This window comes from Syngnathoides biaculeatus, chromosome 19, assembly GCF_019802595.1.
Source record: "Syngnathoides biaculeatus isolate LvHL_M chromosome 19, ASM1980259v1, whole genome shotgun sequence".
Taxonomy (NCBI): Eukaryota; Metazoa; Chordata; class Actinopteri; order Syngnathiformes; family Syngnathidae; genus Syngnathoides; species Syngnathoides biaculeatus.
The window spans coordinates 14,754,719-14,773,468 of record NC_084658.1 but is presented as its reverse complement, the minus strand read 5'-3'; the positions used below and the strand labels follow the sequence as shown (position 1 = coordinate 14,773,468).

At 42.6% G+C, this 18,750-nt stretch overlaps 2 protein-coding genes across 5 annotated transcripts; both read left to right on the top strand.

The window, feature by feature from the left end:
- Positions 1 to 6,035: 6,035 nt before the first annotated feature.
- On the top strand, positions 6,036 to 8,038 carry otulina (OTU deubiquitinase with linear linkage specificity a). 2 transcript variants are annotated; one of them, XM_061805328.1, is made up of 3 exons: positions 6,036 to 6,258; positions 6,960 to 7,076; positions 7,154 to 8,038. In XM_061805328.1, exons 1-3 carry the CDS (start codon positions 6,145 to 6,147, stop codon positions 7,550 to 7,552), a joined length of 630 nt encoding a protein of 209 aa, XP_061661312.1. In that variant the 5' UTR covers positions 6,036 to 6,144; the 3' UTR covers positions 7,553 to 8,038. The 2 variants fall into 2 exon arrangements, with proteins under 2 accessions (XP_061661312.1, XP_061661311.1); XM_061805327.1 differs by having other exon boundaries at positions 6,960 to 7,081.
- Positions 8,039 to 9,167: 1,129 nt separating this feature from the next.
- Positions 9,168 to 18,302, top strand: LOC133492562 (uncharacterized). Of its 3 annotated transcripts, XM_061804930.1 has the most exons (12): positions 9,170 to 9,344; positions 10,531 to 10,783; positions 11,002 to 11,517; positions 12,742 to 12,918; positions 13,100 to 13,345; positions 14,188 to 14,267; positions 14,757 to 14,854; positions 15,461 to 15,604; positions 15,836 to 15,949; positions 16,317 to 16,586; positions 17,470 to 17,737; positions 18,166 to 18,302. In XM_061804930.1, exons 2-11 carry the CDS (start codon positions 10,644 to 10,646, stop codon positions 17,698 to 17,700), a joined length of 2,016 nt encoding a protein of 671 aa, XP_061660914.1. In that variant the 5' UTR covers positions 9,170 to 9,344; positions 10,531 to 10,643; the 3' UTR covers positions 17,701 to 17,737; positions 18,166 to 18,302. The 3 variants fall into 3 exon arrangements, with proteins under 3 accessions (XP_061660915.1, XP_061660914.1, XP_061660913.1); XM_061804931.1 differs by lacking the exon at positions 18,166 to 18,302 and having other exon boundaries at positions 9,168 to 9,344; positions 16,265 to 16,586; positions 17,470 to 17,623; XM_061804929.1 differs by lacking the exon at positions 18,166 to 18,302 and having other exon boundaries at positions 17,470 to 18,125.
- The last annotated feature ends 448 nt before the right edge of the window (positions 18,303 to 18,750 follow it).

The following is an 18,750-nucleotide window of genomic DNA, read 5'->3' as shown; positions in this document are numbered from 1 at the left end:
TTATAGACCAGTAACAGAACTTTAAAATCTCTTCCAAAGCTGACCGGAAACCAGTGCAAGGACTTTGGGATTGGAGTTCTATGCGCTGACCACAAACTTTGTTCTGGTCAGAACCCCAGCCGCAGCCGTTTAATGCTCTTTTTGGAAAGTCCGCTCAGAAGACCCTTACAATAGTCGAGCCTGTTTGAAATAAAAGCAAAAGGATGAGCTTCTCTTGGTCTGCTTGACACATACAAGATTAGACTCGAGACAGGTTCTTTGGATGGCTAAAAGAAAAATTATTGATTTGATATGACTGTTGAAGGTCCGGTCCGGAATCAACCAGAACGTCAAGGTTTTCGACTTGGGCTTTGCTTTTTAAAGATAGTGAGTCCAGATATTCACTAGCAGCAATCCTCTTTTCTTTATTGTATTTTTGATGATGATGATGATGATGATGATTATTATTATTATTATTGTTATTATTTATTGATTTAACTATTTTAGTAATTTAAGTAATACAATATTTATTTTTATTATTTAATAATAATTTATTCATCATAAATATTATTTTACGTTATTGTAAATACAATTTAAAAAAACATTTATATTTAAATATACTTATTTTTCATCACATTATTTTTAAGAATATTTATTTACCTTTTTGTTTTACACTTTTGCATGCTGTATTCTTGTTTTTTTTTTATTTATATATATATATATATATATATTTCAATCTTTTTTTCTTTGTGAAAGATTATTTATAAAGGAAGCTTGAGGACACTTCCATGAAAAAAAAATAATAATAATAAATCCGTATGCCTCTGCCACTTCACACCGGTCAACAAAAAACATATTTTCAATAACATAGAGTGAATATTCCTTCTTTGTTATGTTTATTTATTATTATTTATTTACATGTATTTACTTTCATTATTACATTATCAATATTTTATCTATCATAAATATAATTATACTTTATGGTAAATATAATGTTGACCATTATTTATAATATTTAAATGTACTTTTTTCATTGTATAATTTTTAGGATTGTTAATTTGTCATGTTGTGATACTTAGACATATGCGTATACACTTTGGCATGCTGTATTATTTTATTTTTTAATATATATATCGTGTATTTGATTTTTTTTCTTCCTTTTTAAAGGTTATTTATTGCCGCTTCACACCGGTCAACAGAAAATATGTTTTCAATAGCATAAAGCGTGAATATTCCTTCTTTGTTGTATTTATTTATTTATACGAATTTATTTTGATTATTTATCATTTAATCATAATTTATTTATCATAAATATACTTTTACTTTATTGTAAGTATAATTTTAACTAATATTCATAATATTTAAATATATATTTTTTCAACCCCTAGGATCGTTAATTTGTCATATCTTGATACTTTTGAAGCATGTGTATACACTTTTGCATCCTGTATTATTGTTATTATTTTTTATACATCTCATGTATTTGCTTTTTCTTTTTTTCTTTTTTAAGGGTTATTTATAAAGGAAGCTCGAGGACACTTCCATAAATAAAAAATAAATAAAAATAAAAAAATAAAGTGCGCCACTGCCGGCTTCACACCGGTCAACAGAAAACATGTTTTCAATAACATAAAAAGCGCGAATATTCCTTAAGAAAGAAAGAAAAAATATGTCTTTTATGCGCCGCACAAAAGGAACGTTTAGCAAAAGCCAAATGAAAGTGACCCCTCCCACCCTCTTTGAAGTCACCCCCGCCGCTTATAGGAAACGGGAAGTTGTTGTATTTACATGTATTTTTCTGTTAGGGATGGGGGGCGTGGGGCCGGGGGGGGGCAGGGTCAACGCTTGGCCTCCCGTCTGCAAACAAACAACAAAAAAATAAAAAAAATGAAGCGAATAAACGTCAGAAATGAGCGCGCGAGGAGGCTTTTCAAAGCAAAACTTTGACACGTCGTCGAAAACGGAAAAATAATAAAATAATACTAATATGAAGGGGGAAAAAAGCACACAGAGCCGGATACATTATTAATATTAAGGCTGATGCGTTTTTTTTTTTCTTTCTTTCTTTCTTTCTTCCGGGAGGATTTCAAGTCAGCGCGGCTGATGGTTGTTGACGTCTTGTGATGTTTTTTTTTCTTTGCTTTTTTTTTTTGGTTTGTTTTATTTTAATTGCGCCGATGAAGATTTTGACCCACATCGACGTGCGAGCGCGCCGAAATATTCAAAATGTCGCCGCAGTCGCTTGTTTGTGTTTGTTTTGTCTTCACCGCCCTCACACAACACGTTTTTATTATTTTTTTTACTATTTTTGGGTCCATTTGGGGCACGTGTACGCTTTCCAGGGATCCAAAAATGTGGGGTTTTTTTTTTTTGTTGTTGTTTTTCTTTTATCCCAGCAACTTGAAAAATTTATGATTTTTGTGACCCAGTCACATTGAACCCCCCCCCCCCACACACACACACACACACACACACACACACGAAAACAAAAGATAACCCCAGCAATTTTGAATGCATTGTGCTGCAACACACGTAGACAGACAATGTAACTATTCGCCGACATATGTTCTTCATCCTCTGGGTAGAACGACGTGGCATAAAAAACAAACAAAAAAAAACATTTGTTTGCGTTTTTGTTTGTTTGTTTTTGTCAAAATAGATTCAGACCACAGTTACGAGGACCAGGGTTCGAATCCCGGCCCCGCGTCTGTGGAGTTTGCATGTTCTCCCCGCGCCTGGGTGGGTTTTCTCCGGGTGGGCACTCCGGTTTCCTCCCACCCCCAAAAACATGCAACGTTAATTGGACACTATAAATTGCCCCAAGGTGTGATTGTGAGCACGGCTGTTTGTCTCCACGTGCCCTGCCATTGGCCGACGACCGTTGACAGCTAGGGATAGGCTACAGCACTCCCTGCAATCCTCGTGAGGATAAGCGGCAAAGAAAATGAACGGATGGAAGAAAATCCCAGCAATTTTGATTGAATACATAGTGCCGCAACACATGTAGACAGACAAAATTTGCCGACATACATTGTTTATCCTCTGCGTAGAACGACGCGGCACCAAAAAAAAAAACACTTGTTAACATTTTTTTTTTGTTTTTGTTTTGCCAAAATAAATTCAAGCCATTTCCAATCATTTTTTTTTTTTTAAATTCATTATTTTTTCATGTACGAGTCTTTAAATTCCGCAAAGCAAGTTGCAGCTTTCCACCGCGGAGTACTTCGCGCCTGAAGAGGCTTCACTTAATGTAAACATGACCCGGGTCCTCTTTGGGCTCGAGGTCCACTCGTGTTCCTCCCTCTCCAAATAATCGCCGGGGACGTTCGCGGCGCTTTTGCAAACTTTGAACTTGTGGCAAAGGCGAAATAAACACGCAAATATGGAAAATGTTGCTGACGGGATTTTTAATTTTTTTTCTTGTACGATTGCGGCTTTCCTGCGGTGCGTGTACAACGAGCGTCACCATCTTTATTTTTCTCTTTTGAAGCCGCCGGAGCGTCGCGGAAGGATTTTTCGAAGTGTGAAAGTGTCTGACGCCCCCCCCCCCCCGCCCTTTTCTTCTACTTTTTGAGTTTGCCGGCAATCAAAACGTCGCCACGGAACATTTGAACGCACGTCGGCTTGCGGACGGCGCCGGATGCGGCTGGCGGCTGCTTGCGCGCTCGCAGCGGAACGTTTGGAGTCGCTCGTTCGGGCGACGCGTTCGGGCGTCACACCTTGATGCTTCTAGCCGGAGGTGACCAATTACCGACCGGGTCGGCTGTGTATGCGATCTGCCTCCAATTTTTTTTTTTAACAATGTGTACATTTTTTTTAAAATATATAAATCAGTCAGTGCTACATGCTAACGTGGATATTTGACGTCAGCGTCCGTCAATGGCACTGAATGAGTTTCAAAAATGTCAACCTTAGCTTATCTCACGTGCTTTTGGGTAATAAGCTACATACTATAGACAAACAAATATTTACACTTATATTCACATCCATGGACACTTGAGGCTTCAATATTTATCCCCCCCACCCACACCCAAAATTAATCAAATTTGTCATTTGTGTAAAAACAAAAACATTAAAAAATTAAAAAAAAATTCACGTAAACATCTGCCTCCATTACTTCCAAAATCAACTTATTTTCCATTCTCATAAAAATATATTTCTCATATTCTTTGTGTAAAAATTAGCTTTTTCTCCCTAAAATAAAATTCTTTCTTTTTTAAAAAAAAAATACAACCCCATTGCAGTTCCGGTTTCCCTCCGGGGGCTGTCATGAAAATATTTCTCCTCATCATATTGACACACGAAATGTATTTCTTATCTTTTAGAACCAGAAATCAAGGGTAACGGGTTTTTCAACAATTGTAAAAAATAAATAAAAATTAAAAAGGGCAAAATAAATAACATTAAAAAAAATCAAAATGTTATCAGTTATGATATGACCATTTAAAATTTGGGTATAGATTTGAACAAAAATCATGCAAGATGATACACGTGATTTGCCTTCGCGGGCCACATAAAATCACGCGGAGGGCCGGATCTGGCCCCCGTGCCTCGATTTTGACACCTGTGATTTATCATCTTCATCCGATTTAAAAATTTTTTTTTTTTTTTGGTTTCTCATCCAGCCACGGCGACGACGACGCCCGTCTTCAAAAGTGACTGACCTGGGGGGGGGGGTTCTAGAGTTTGAAAAGGAGAGCGCGACAGCACATAGATCTGTAAGCGTAGATGCGCTCTATGTTGTGTCAGCTCCTCGTCTCTCCTTCAAGAGGACGAGGAGGAGGAGGAGGAAGATGAGCTCCCAAGGTGCTTTGCTGGCTCCATTGTTGCTGCCGGCCTGTCGTCTTAAATTAGGGAGTACAGGCTCGGCCAGTTGGGAGTGGGGAGGGGGGGGGTGTAAAAATCAATACTTGATGGAAGATTGCTCCCCCTGAAAACGTGTTTTGATTCCGGGGATTAATTCTGGGGCGAAATGAGGGAAACGCAGCAGTTGAAGAAGAAATGAGGGGGTTCGGAGAATTGAGGCCATTTTGAAACGCGCCCGTGCTTGCCCAGTGAAGTGATTCATTGATAGCGCCGCACGGGCTCCCTCTTGTGGTCGACAAAAGCATCGCTTAATTCAATGCGGCGTTCGGTTCAGAACGCCTGTGTTTCGCTTGAACGTACGACGCGTTTGCAGCAGAGGGGGGGGGGGGCACAAGGTGGAAGTGCATTATTGATGGCCCCCAAAAACGCGTCGGGGTGCTCGTCACGTACGCCCAAAGTCAAACGGGAAGCTGGAAAGATGGCGTCGGCCCGACGGCGATAAATGAAACATTTATGGGCCTAATAACATGGAAACAAAGCAATATTTGATTTATGACAACACGACAACATTTTTTTGCATCACATTCTGCATTTACATCAAAATTATTATTATTTCTTTTTTACTATTAACATTTTGCTGAATCTTTCCAAGAGTTTCTAAAATGACACCAAAATCCAATAATTTTTTTTTAAATAAAATATTTGCGATCGAAGGTCATATGAAATATATTTTATGCACTTCTAATACATAACTATTTTTTTATTATTGCAATTTAATAAAACTACATTTTATTACATTGCTGAAGTAATTTTTTTAAATAAAAATAATTTTGTATTGAATGCTCAAGATTGATAAAATGTCAATCCAATAAATAACCCATCCCTTTTCCAAGCTGCTTATCCTCACAAGGGTCACAGTCGTGCCAGATATTGTTGTTAAATAACTGGAAAAAAAATATTGCTTTACAGTTAACCTACAAAATTCAATTAGATTATTCGGTTCTTAATTTATAAAAATTATATCAAACTACTGACGATTTACTATTTCAAAGCTTTGACGTCACATTAAAGTTTATTATAAAAAAGCGCTGTCGTTATTTACTCCCACGTTTACGGCGTTACTCCAGCGCCCCCTGCGGGATTTTCCTCAGTATTAAACCTCGACGCTTTCGTGACGAATTGACTGCGTTGGAGCGGTCTGCTCTACAGGTGGCACTGTTGCAAAACACTCCCTCGGAGGACCGCATGCTTGCTGATCGATTACCGCAGAAGAAGAAGAAGCAGGAAACCGGAAGCAGGAAGCGGCTCATCTCATAGTTACAACAACAACAACACGTTTCAAATGCGCAAGTGCTCACAATGTCCTGGTTCAAAGCTGTGTCAAACGGCGTCGACGACGTTTTTGAAGAGAACGCGGACGAACTTGACATTTCGAGCAAAGAATGGACGGTCAACATGAAGAGGAGAATCAGGGTAAAAACGATATTTTGTTCCTTTGTTTTGGTCAATTTCCTTACTTTTTGTGCTAGTCTGACTAACAGCAGCAGATTCGGCTCTTCACTGGAAATTGTGTCATTTAAAATTGATCAGCTTTGTCATATTACACACACACATATATATATATATGTTATATATCGTTATATAAGTGTCATGTTTCTGTGATAAATAAGAAGAAAGTTATGAAACTGTAAAACAGTTAAAAAAAGCACCAATTTCTGGACAATTTAGCACTAAGATAATAAGGCTCAACATTTATTATTATTTTTTTTTTACTATGACGATGAGTTAATTCTCAAGACAGCCACATCCCCAGTTATGAGAGAGGTGTGCACAATTGTGCAACCGCCTTATTGCAATTGTTTATTTTTTACTCACTCCCCCTCTCCCATTGAGTTGCATGTTTTATCTCATTCTTTTATATGATTAACATGTGAACAGGGGTGTGTACACTTTTGATATCCGCTGTACGAATCACTTTTATGACATTTTGTCTCCGGACAACAATGACTTACATGTTTACTGTTTTTATAATATTTGCGTGGATTATTTGAAATCGAATGTGGGGGACATAAAATGTCGTCACTTCTTGAATGATCCAGCGACTGAATGTGAAATCATATATTGGGAATTTTTCATGCAAAAAAAAAAAAAAAATGTTGTTGTTGTTGGTCCAGGATGGTTACGTAGACGGCGCAGACGCCGGCGAGGACGCCGCGCTGGAGGTGGGATTCAAGGAGGGCTTCCAGGAGGGAGCCGCCAAGACTGTGGCCGTTGGGCGACTTCGAGGGATCGTAAGGTACCCTTACATATTTACATCTTTTTAATCCTATCTATGAAATGCATATGATTTCATTTCTTGTCCGTTCAGCGCAATTGGCAGCTGGTACCAGGTGGAGCATCGGGGCCGGCCCTTCCCCGCCTCCGTCACGGAGCTCCTGCGGCGGGTTTCGCAGCACGAGGAGTCCATCGTGACGGAAATCATGAAGGCCATGGAGAAGCTGCCCCCCCCCAGCGTGGACGACGTGTCGGAGAGCATGGAGGGGCTACGGGTGGCGGCGCCGGACGGGTGCCAGCGGAGCGACTGTTGCACAGGGGAGGAGCAAATGGACACGGATTCCCCGCGGCGTTCCCGGACGTCGCGTTCGGCGTGCGGCGACGGTTCCGCCGCTCCGGCCCGCGGGACCGTCTTCGGCGAGCTCGTCCAGAGCTGCAGGGACATCGTGACGGAACTCGGGCTGCCTCCGAGCCTTTTGGACCACATCAATGAACTGGAGAACCTTTAAATGACAGCTGCAGGTAAAGCACAGTCCCGAGGATCCGGGTTCGAGCCCGGCCCCGCCTGTGTGGAGTTTGCGTGTTCTCCCCCGTGCCTTGCGTGGGTTTCCTCCCACATCCCGAAAACATGCAACATTAATTGAGCACTCTAAATTGCCCCCGCCTCCTGCCCGTTGACAGCTCAGATATCTCCAGCACTCCTCGCGACCCTCGTGAGGATGAGCGGCAAAAGGAAATCGATGGATTGTATTGACTTGACAATCGACGCCTTAAAAAGTCTGCCGGTTTCGTGCTGGCGCACAGTGCAAAATAACCCAGAGAGGCTAACAAAGCTAGCATCAATATTATGATTATTATTATATTATGATTATTGTAAACATCAAAACACAAACACTAGCAACACATACGGACACGCTACAATTGTTCTCAGGCATATATTCATTAAATTTACGTGTTATGTACACGTATGTATGGATTATGCTGCCGCCCTGGAGGTGTTTGTTTGTGCAGTGATAATTTTTTAAATAAAAAAAAAAATCATATTTTGGAGAGCTGCAACAGATGATTAGCATTTCTGTGCATTTCAATGGAAGATGAGCTCGATTGGCTGGGTTACAAGCTTGATCAGAATGATATTAAACTTTTAACCACTAATTCAGGGAAGTATTGATTTTTTTTTTTTTTTATGGTTTGAAATACTGACTTACATTTTACTGGGGTCATAATGTATATATATATATTTTTCCACACTTTTATATACACAGAAAAAGCAATAGAAAATAAAAAAATACAACAATATGTGTATCCTCTGCATTTCAATTCATATTCAAGGGGAAAAAACATTTTTTTTTTAAATTTTATTAATTGGTCATTGAATTTTTTTCCCTGCCAAATATTCATTGGTATCGACCTAAAAAAAAATCAATATGGTCAGGGCAAGTTCATACCTGTAAGTGAGCAAAAAAATTACAGTAACAATAATCACAGTAGTCAAAAAAAGAAAAATGATTAAATATATATTAAAGTCTTATTTATGCATCAAATAAATTATATATTTTTTTTTCCACTGCCACTTGTTTATGTGTTCAAAAATATTCAAGCAATATAAATCTGATTCATCATGTGTCAATCCTGCAAGTTTTTAATTTGAGAAAAAACATACATCGTTTGGGTTTTTATATTTTTGTAGTTAGCGGCTGAAGTGAGCTTTAATTTAATTTTTGGATCCTCTTTACTAAAAAGTGGAAGTGAGATGAACAGCGCGAAAGAAAACAACCCCAAAAAATTTCAAGCGAAAAGTGAAATTCAACAGGAAAGTGTTGAATGTACGGTAGAGCGGTACAATTTTGCATGCAATGATATCTAAACTAGCATATAGTTGTTCATAATACGTATACAGTTGCTTGAAAACATCTTACAAATACAAATGTATTTTGTTAACAGTATGATAGTATTGAAAGTATTTTTAAATCAAATAAATTGATTGAAAATGGAAAATCGACGATCTCCACTGCTATCTTTCCCGTTCCATTTCCGCGACCCCTGAAGACAACTTCATCGCAGTCGTCCAAATTCCGAGGCGACTGCGAAGGCGGCACCACCGGGCTGGCTGAGCCCGGCGGTGACGTCACCGGCGTCAACCCGGAGCCGTGACCCCCTCGGCGGGTCTCCCACCGACAGATGCTCCGCGTCCGGTAGCCCCCTCGCCGATAAACGAGCCTCCTTTTCAAAATTTAACAACGTCACAAAATCAAAAATGTCCCACCGCACCGCCGGAGACTCTCGTGAGTATAAACGAGCGGCGTTGCGGCGGGTTTTTTTTTTTTTTTGTTGTTTTTGTTTTGTTCTTAACCGGCGGCGTTGAAGTTTGCCAATGTTGCTAGCCTGCTAGTTAGCTTCGATCCGGCTAACTCCGCGCGGACGCCTGTCAACTTTCGGGGCTCTTTCGGCGGTCTTGCCGACATTTTTTGCTCGTCTTTTATTCTCGGTTTAAAGTCTTTTTGTGTGTTTAACGCGACGGTTGACAAGTGAACGATATCACCGATGCGGCGAAGTATAACTTGAATTTGTGGATTATCTACGAGGGAAATTGGTGACTGCGTGTTACAAGTGACGCATTAATATCCAGGAGATTATTCAAATTATTACTTTGAGAAAGCTGCGTGGCATTATGAACACTCGTGTACCAAAATATTAAGTACACCTGCACGAGGGGAGGGTGGCCAAGCTAATGTCCGTGGCCCGTTTCCGGCCCATCATGTCAATCAGAAAACGAAACCAAGAACAACAATGGTTATTAAAGCCCTCGAAACACCATATTTTCTTGAAGTTTCTTATCTTATTTGTAATTTTTTTTTATTTGCCCCGTGCTTCTTGTGCCTGAGGATGGAATTTAGTGCCATTTCTATCTTTTTTCTGTTAAAATATTTGCCCCCCCCCCCACACACACACAAACGTAATACTAAAATGTTCTCTTTACAAACAAAATGATTCCTACTGGGCCTCGGCAAGTGATAACTATTATTTATGAATTCAAAGTATTATTCATCTGGATACTTTTTGCGTCGAGCGCTGGTGACCTGCACTGCTTGCCGAGAACATGGCTGCAAATCGGTCATGTTGTAACCCTTTCAACACAATCTGTTTGAATATTTGATATGTTCGAATGTTTTGTCTGTGTACGCAGACAATAGAACAGCGCTCGTGGGCATATATTCTTTATCCTCTGCATTTCTATTCATATGAAAGGACCGAAAAGATATTCATTGATTTTTGTTTTTTTTTAATTAATTGGTCATTGAATTTTTCTTTTTCATAGTACCACCTAAAAAAAAAAGGCAATATGCTCAGGGCCTAGTATGTGTTATACTGCCCCCTGGTGGCCAAGGCGTGCACCGCAGAATGGCAACAATCGAAGAGAACCATTTTGTTCCATTTCTTTGACTGCAACTTATCACATTGTCATTTCAGGTATGCGCATCCTAGTCGAGCTGCCTTCATAGGACCCGAGGCGAGATCGCTGGGCCCCCAGCCTGACCTCCGGCTGGACATTTCGGGTTGGGGGGGTGCGGCGGAGCGCTCCGATGGGGACCAGCTGCTGTCGGCCAGAGAGTCCCTGTGGCAGCGCAGAAGAGCGAAGCGGTTTGCTGAAAGATGACGGCAAGGCTGCCGGGGCCGCGGGCACCACGGCGGGAACGGGCCCACAGGGAGAAAACAACGTCAGGTGAGTCCAGGACTTGAACCTTCGCCACAATTTCGTCAGCAACCTCAAATCATCTTGCCCCATCGAAATGATTGGAAATACAATGAATAAATTCCACATGTTTTTTTTTTAATGACAACGCTCAACAGAGTTGAAATATTCGAGCTTGCTGTAATGAAAGTAAATACAGGAAGTGGTTACTCTCATATTTAGTACTGCATCGTGTTTTTACTACCCAGGAAGACAACCGACGACGAAACAATAAAGGCAGAAGCCAGTGACGACGCGCAGGTGACGGTTCTTCCTGAATTTGGCACGTCCGAGCCGATTATCGCGCAGGAAAACGGATCCTTGCGAAAGGCAGCGATGCAGTCGAACGCACCGACTCCGAACAAAGCCGCCGCATTCCGAGAAGAAAATACGGGGACTTTTAGGGACGAAAACAGATCGCCGGAGCTCCCGCAGGAAATGAACTGTCAGGGGGAAAATGGCGGCCGGCGTCGGGCCTCGTCCGCGCAGGGTGAAATCCAAGACGGCGGCGCGGAAGAATCCCAAATGTCTCCCCGCGAAGGTGCAACCAACAAGTCAAATGTTTGCCGCCGTGAAGGCGACGGCCGCGGCGCCTCCAAAGCGGCCGACAGCGTCGCGCTGCTGATGGAGCTTTACAGCAAGAATAAACAAGCGTCATCTTCACGCGACACTCAGGGGGCGCCCGTGGCCGCAACGCGTCAGGATGACACATTCGAGCCAAACTGGTGAGTCACGTGACCACACGGCCAACATTATCCATTGAAGTTACATACCTTGTTAAAAGATTCAGATTACAGCGTTTACGTTGCCATCAGAAAATTTTAAGAACAATTTATTTGTGTTTTTGTAAACTTGCAATGAAAATACATCGCTAACCAAACTATGAACTGTAAATTTGAAATGTCGCCTCCAACTTTGTTTCATTTATTTATTTTTAACCCACAATGATATTTCCATCTGTTTTTGTTGGTGTAAAACTGAATTATTGCTTGCGGAATATCTTTAGCAGTGCGTGTTGAAAGCTGAATGATGCTACCAAACAGTTTTAAGGTTAATGTTACGAGGTCTCCTATTTTTAAAATACAGAATTTTTGTGCTGTGCTTTCATCCTTGAATTTTAACATTATACACCATCTCATCCTGTACTTTCTACTTTGGCTTCAGACCAGACCTTCTTTTAACTCAAAAAGAGAAAATCTCATCCAGTTTCACCACTTTTTCTTCATTATTATTATTATTATTATTTCCATACTTTTTTTTTAGTTTTGCCATTATTATCTAGAGTAAACATAAGCAGCACGTCTAACCTTGCTCTACGTTGCCTAGACTGTGTTTCTAACTAAAGCGCCGGTGGCGGGCGGTGTTTGTAATTACGAGTGTACCCCTTTAAGAGCGGGAGGTGGGCGGCGTCAGGTAAACAAGGTAGTAGAGTGTGCGGGATGGTGTGACCGAGCAGCAGCTTGTTAGATAGAGACAATGTTTTAAAAAAAAAAGTAGGTTGTGGTTCTCTGCCCTGAATCTGTTTTCATCTGCGCTACAAGTGCGCAATTGCGCAGGTGCGCAGCTTTGAGGGAACATTGCACACAACCATGGAGGTTTGCGTCACGTTGCCATGTCGTAGGTTTCAAAAAATTTTGGACACGCTTTCTCATAATGGCGAATGAGAAACAGGTGCCAAAGTTTTGACTGGTAGCGTTTATGACTCGGAATGCTCCGTACTTTGCGTCCATGCGCTCAGACCTTGAAAAAGTCTCCGATACTACACCACTAATAGTTGATACACGGATTATGAGAGTTTGTCAGGTGACTGCAAAATATGCGACTGTGAGACTATATAACTGAAAAGTTGTTACTCTCAAAAGTTTTATATTTGAGAGAAACTTCTGCCATGATGTAAAAAAAAAAAAAAAATGTGCAAAGCTGTGATTTGTTTTCTTTCCCCCGCGCAGTTTATTGAACGAGGACTCTGAAGACGGAAATTCTACAGAGTTGAAGTCTGGCCAGGACGAAAAAGGCCACGATGTTGCCGTCGAGCCCACTGAAGCGAAACCCGGCGGCGGAGAGCGACGCCCTGCACACTTTAACGACGCGGAGACGCCGACCGCCGCGCCGGGAGACGCCAGCGGGTCAGCGGGTTTGAGCTTTTTTTAAAACAACACACATCGCTCCCCCCGTGTTGTTGTGCTACTTCTCATTCTGTCCACAAGGGGGCAGATGTGCACCGCAGGATTCTCCTATGATTGATTTTTTTTCTGGTCACTTGATTATAGACTGCAATAAGGCAATAAAAATGTTTACTCTCTGCAGCCTGCATGCAGTGAAGGAAAACCAGCTGGAAGACATCCACCAACACGCTGTAGAGGATCGCGACGGAGGTCACCCCGCGGCCATGGGGGGCGGGGACGGGACGGAGGAGGTGGAGAACGCGGAGGGCGAGGAGGAGATGTTGGAGGAGGTGGAGAACGAGCCCGTGGAGGTTGAGGAGAACACTGGAGGAACTCCACAAGTGCTCGTAGAGGAAGTCACACCCGCTGAAGGCAGCTTGAGGAGCAGGTGTGCTGATAGAATATTATCGTAAGAGAGACATATTATCATAATTGAAACACGAGATATTGACAACAAAAAACTGTACACAAAGAGTTTAACGCTAGCGCCACACTAACAGGGCCGGTTAAAGAAAACATCCTGCTAAAAATCACTGAGACGCGCCAGTAAAATGCTAGCGCAGCGCTAACAGGGCCGGACTGGTAAAAGTCACTTCCTCGGCACATATATTCCACCGGTCTCTCTCGTACCTTTTCGGCTAGAGTGCCCCCCTTGCAGCCGTTAGAAAAAAAAAATGCACAAATTAGCCGCACCACCGCATATACAGCAGGGTTGAAAGCCTGTGGAAAAAAGTCGCGGCTTATAGGCCGGAAATGACGGTATTCCCGCACAGTCTGCGGGGTTTCGGCAGCTTGTTTTCAGGAGGGGCCGCTGCTTTTTCCCAGAATTCTAAATTTGACTCGCTGATGAACGACATGGCGACATTGCGGATTCAACAGCCAATCAAAAATGTACGTGAGTGGGAACAAGACCCTGCCCGTTGTCGTCTTGTCCGAATGCCTCAAGAATCAAGAATTATGGCGCAGTCTATATAAGAAATTAGCCTTAAAATAATAAAAGTATTTCAGTTGTGGAAGCAACACGCCATTTTTTTTAGTTCCACAATGGGGAAATTTGCTGCGGTAGGTTTTTATGGCACTTGATGCAGGTCTGCTTACCTTGGGCAAAGCAACTATTTGTGTCCACATAATTTAATAGGTCAATTTTCCAGTCTAAGTGTTCCTTAATATTTAATTTATAGCATCCTAAAGACATCTTATAAGTGTTTAGTTTTTCTTTGTCGTTGACAGTGAAGAAGATCTCTACAGAGCAGAGGAGCTGCCGTCGTCTCACAGTGACGCGCAAGCGCCGCCGCTAGACAGCACGACGCGTGAGTTTACCCGTGAATGTCGTTCAAAAGCAGAAGGGTTCAAGTTAGTGGCATCATCCAGAATCCAGTCGAGGTTTTGCTCTCATACATCCCCAAAGTTTGGTTCTCATTTGTTTTTGAAGGAACGTGAATCGGATCCAGTGGGAAAAAAAAAGTTCAGGGTTCAAGTGCCAACTGGGAAATAACCTCTCGCAGTTTCAGTCGACTTGCAACAAGTCGTGAGTCCGCCAAGAAAAAAAAAATCTTGAGCTCCCCAAAAACTTGGATTTCATTCTCTTCATAGTTGTTTTTCTGAAGGGGTGAGGCCTCATTCGTGAGAAGAAAATTGCAGGCTAATTGCAACCACGAGTGCACAAAGAAGTGCGATAGGGAAACACATTAAAATTAATAGTGTCCATGTTTTCACCATGGAGACCATTTCGGAGAAGTATGTCAGACACGATATGCCATACATAACGTCACACGTGTTGTTCCTAACGTGCCCCGCAGTGGAGGCCCGATGCAGTTTGGGTCCGGTCGTGGACATTTTGTCCTACAGCGAGAGGGAATGGAGAGGCAACACGGCCAAAAGTGCTCTTATCAGGAAGGTGGGTGTGCTCTTTGTCTGGGGGCTTTTTTGACCGACCAGATTGTAATAATTTTAGAATGTAAAAAAAATATATATATATATTTATATATACATACATATATTGAATTCAAAAATGGCTCTGTCTGTGGCTGAATTAAGAAATTCTATTAATGCAGTAGTATTTTGTTTTTATCCTATCAAAAATAAAATATGTATATATATTGAATTCACGACATTATTATATATATTGCATTGGGGGAAACGTCAAAACATTTATAACAAATGTATTAACATTTTTCCCCCCCAAAAATTGCAATATATACAATAATGTCATGAATTAAGAAATTTAGTATTTTGGTTTTATTTTGTAATATAAAAATAAAATATTTATATATATATATATTTTATATTATAGTACAATTTATAATATATACATGCAATAATAAAGGCACTTTAACCTGACATAAAACAAAAGTGTTTTTACATTATTCTTCAAAACATTTATGACAAATGTATTAACATTTTATTCCCCCCAAAAGATTGCAATATATTTAATAATGTCGTGAATTAATAAATTCATTGTGAAAATACAGTACACGGAAGTGAGAGAGTCTACCGCCCGCAGGGTTACAAGGAGCTGTCACAGTCCTTCGCCGGTGTGCGTCAAGTGCGGGGGGACAACTACTGCGCCCTGAGGGCCACCTTGTTCCAGGTCCTCTCTCAGGCTTCTCAGGTGCCTGCTTGGCTTCAGGAAGACGACGTGGGCGAGGTAAACCTCCATCTCCACTTGTCTGGTTAGACGTGGCAAAACATTATTGCGGCCTCGCTGCGCATTAACCACCTCGCGTCAAACTTTGACGCTTGATCCTTTAATCCTTTGTCATTCTTTGACACTTTAACGCTCACTGATCTGCTTTTTTTGTTCGTCTAGACATGTAGCCTGGTTGCATCACCGTAGAAGGTTAAAGGTACAGTTAACGGTTTTTATGTTGTCTTTAAGGGTCTGCAGGATCTGTCAGAACTCATGGCCTTGTGGACGTTTCCGGGCGAGGCTCAAGCGCAACCAGACGTCACCCAACGGCTTCAAAGCTGCGTGGAGATCCTCCGAAACAAGGTTCATAAGCACCCGACGTTCACTGCTACCTCCACCCTGGGGCGTTATACAATCATAGCCGTTCGTTTATCAGTTAGTAGCAAGTCCGCAAAAACAGCTTCACCAATTCTAATGAAAAGGCAGTCGGCATGTATTATTCCTCCTGTAGTGGCTTCTGCACGGTTCTAGCTGGCTTTTCAGTGACTGCTGACGTGTGAGTGGACATCAGTAGTTGGTCGTCCAACTTTTTGCGAGTGATAAAGCGATATCATTATCTATCCATTCTTTTTTAAAAATATATATAACTCAATCTGTGTATTTCTCCTCATACTGTAGCTTGGGTTTTCTAACAAAGCCCTGTCTTTGGCCTATCCGTGGTCCTCCACAGTGGCGCGCGGCGGCGTGCTGCGCTTCGCCCGCAGACCGCCAACGACTGTGCGACGACGCCTTCCAGGGTGGCGAGGAGGAGCTCGCCATGCTGGAGGCGCTCAAGCTACTCATGCTGCGCCGCGCCGCCGAGTTGAGCACCAGCATGCGCGCCGGCCGGGACGTGCCGCTCTTCAGCTGGCTGCTGTTCGCGCGCGACTCCTCCGACTGCCCGCGGGCCTTCCTCGCCAACCACCTGAGCCGCGTGGGCGTCGGCGCCGGACTGGAGCAGGTGAGCACCGTGCCACCAAATGCGACACTCATCCATCTATCCATTTTGTACACCGAGGTAGCGGGTGTGTTGCATCTTATCCCAGTTGATCTACGGCGAGAGGTGGGGTGGAAAGAAATTGGAGCATGTACCGTAATTTCCGGCCCACAAGCCGCGACTTTTTTCACACGCTTTCAATCCTGCGGTTTGTACATTTTTTCTAGCGCCCGTGAGGGGGCAGACAAGCAGAAAAGGTAAGAATGAGACCAGTGGAATATATGTGCCGAGGAAGCGACTTTTACCGGTTACCCTGTTAGCGCTGTGCTAGCATGTTGCTGCTGTGTTACTGCCGTGTCTCAGTGATATTTATCAGTAAGTTTTATTTTAACCGGCCTTGTTAGTGTTAGTGCTGCCTTTTGTGGGGGGCTAGCGTTAGCACTAGCCTTAGCGTGGAGGTTGGCATTACCACTAGCGTTAAACTCGTTCTGTGTACCGTCTTTCTTTGTAAATATCTCATATTCCAACGTGGGCGTATGTATGTACCAAATGGTATTTCCTTTACAAATGTACTCAGCGAGGCTTGTAACCAGGTGTGCTCTGTACGCCGGGAAGTATGGTATATTTTTACATTTTAATATTTAAAAAAACACAAATACAAGAATTAATTGTCGGAAAATGGAGCTTGACTCTTTCACACGCCACATTTTGATAATCGCAATCAGTTCAGGATGTAGTCTGTCTTTTTTCCCAAAGTTAGCTGTGACACGCAACCCTTGTGAGGATAAGCAGCTTGGAAAATGAAGTGTAACTGTACTGTGCTTATAGAATGTCGCAGATGTTATGGAATGCATCCTGCAACAATCTATTTTTAGTTGCGCTTCAGTCTTTACATTCCACTTGCCAGGTGGAGATGTGCCTGCTGGGTGACGCCTTACGTCGCACCCTGCAGGTGTACCGCCTCTACATGGCCGACACCGAGGAGTTCGTGGCCTACTATCCCGACGAGCACAAGGACGACTGGCCCCGCGTCGTCCTGGTCACCGAGGACGACCGCCACTACAACGTGCCCGTCGCCGAGCTGGCCGAAGTGGAGAATGAGGAAACGGAGGAGGGTGAAGTGGTGGCGTCCAGCTGAGAAGTTCTCTTCCCATGCAAACCCCCAAAAACCTCAGGTCTGTCTTGCTTTTCTTTCTTTTTTTTTTTTTTTTACCTACACTGGAATCGTCGCTCTTTTTAGATCAACTTCATTAATTTATTCTTTTGATCTGGACTGCTGTCGAAAGAAGAAATCAGGTGCTTGCATCACGTGACTGTGGGGCGGGGGTGGTCTTTTTTGGTTTGTTTGTTTTTCTTTTTTGTGTGAGCATTGTGCATAACGCGTTGCCTTTTGCCAAGCCAGAGAGGAGGAGCGCGTGCCACCAGCCGCCAAAGGCCCGCTTGGTCCTCCGTGTTGCCTTATGAGAGAAAAACAAAAATGCACAAGCGTTGAATGAATGTGGCGTGTCTCCCCCCCAGTCGACCGTGGCCTCTCGCTCATGAATAAAACGAAAGCACAAGTTAGTTGTCCTCCGCTTCCATTCATTCATTCATTCATTTTCAGGCGCTTACCCCCGGGCACAAACTCATCCTGAGGACCAAGGATAGGTCGGCGGGCCACGTGTAACAGTATGAAAAGGTCCGATAAAAGTGCAGGTGATTACCGTAATTCCCGGCCTAAAGAGCGCACCTGGATACAAGCCTCACCGAGTACATTTGTAAAGGAAATACCATTTGGTACATAAATACGCCGCACCCATGTAAAATCCGCAAGTGCCCACTTAGAAACACGGGATATTATTTACAAAGAAAGAAAGTACACAGAAAGCGTTTAACGTTAGTGTTAACCGCGCTAACGCGAGCGCTGTGCTAAAGCTAGCACTAACGCTAATGCCGCCCGAATGCTAACAGGGCCGGTTAAAATAAAACTTAGCACAGCACTCACAGGCTGTAAAAGTCACTTCATTGCCACATATATTCCACCTGTCTCATTCTTACCTTTTACCGCGAGAGTGCCCCCCCTGCGGCCGTTAGAAAAAATGCACAAATTAGCCGCATGACCGCATAAACCGCAGGGATGAAAGCGTGTGAAAAAAGTCGCGGCTTGTAGGCCGGAAATTACGGTACTTCATGGGAGCGTTAAAAAATG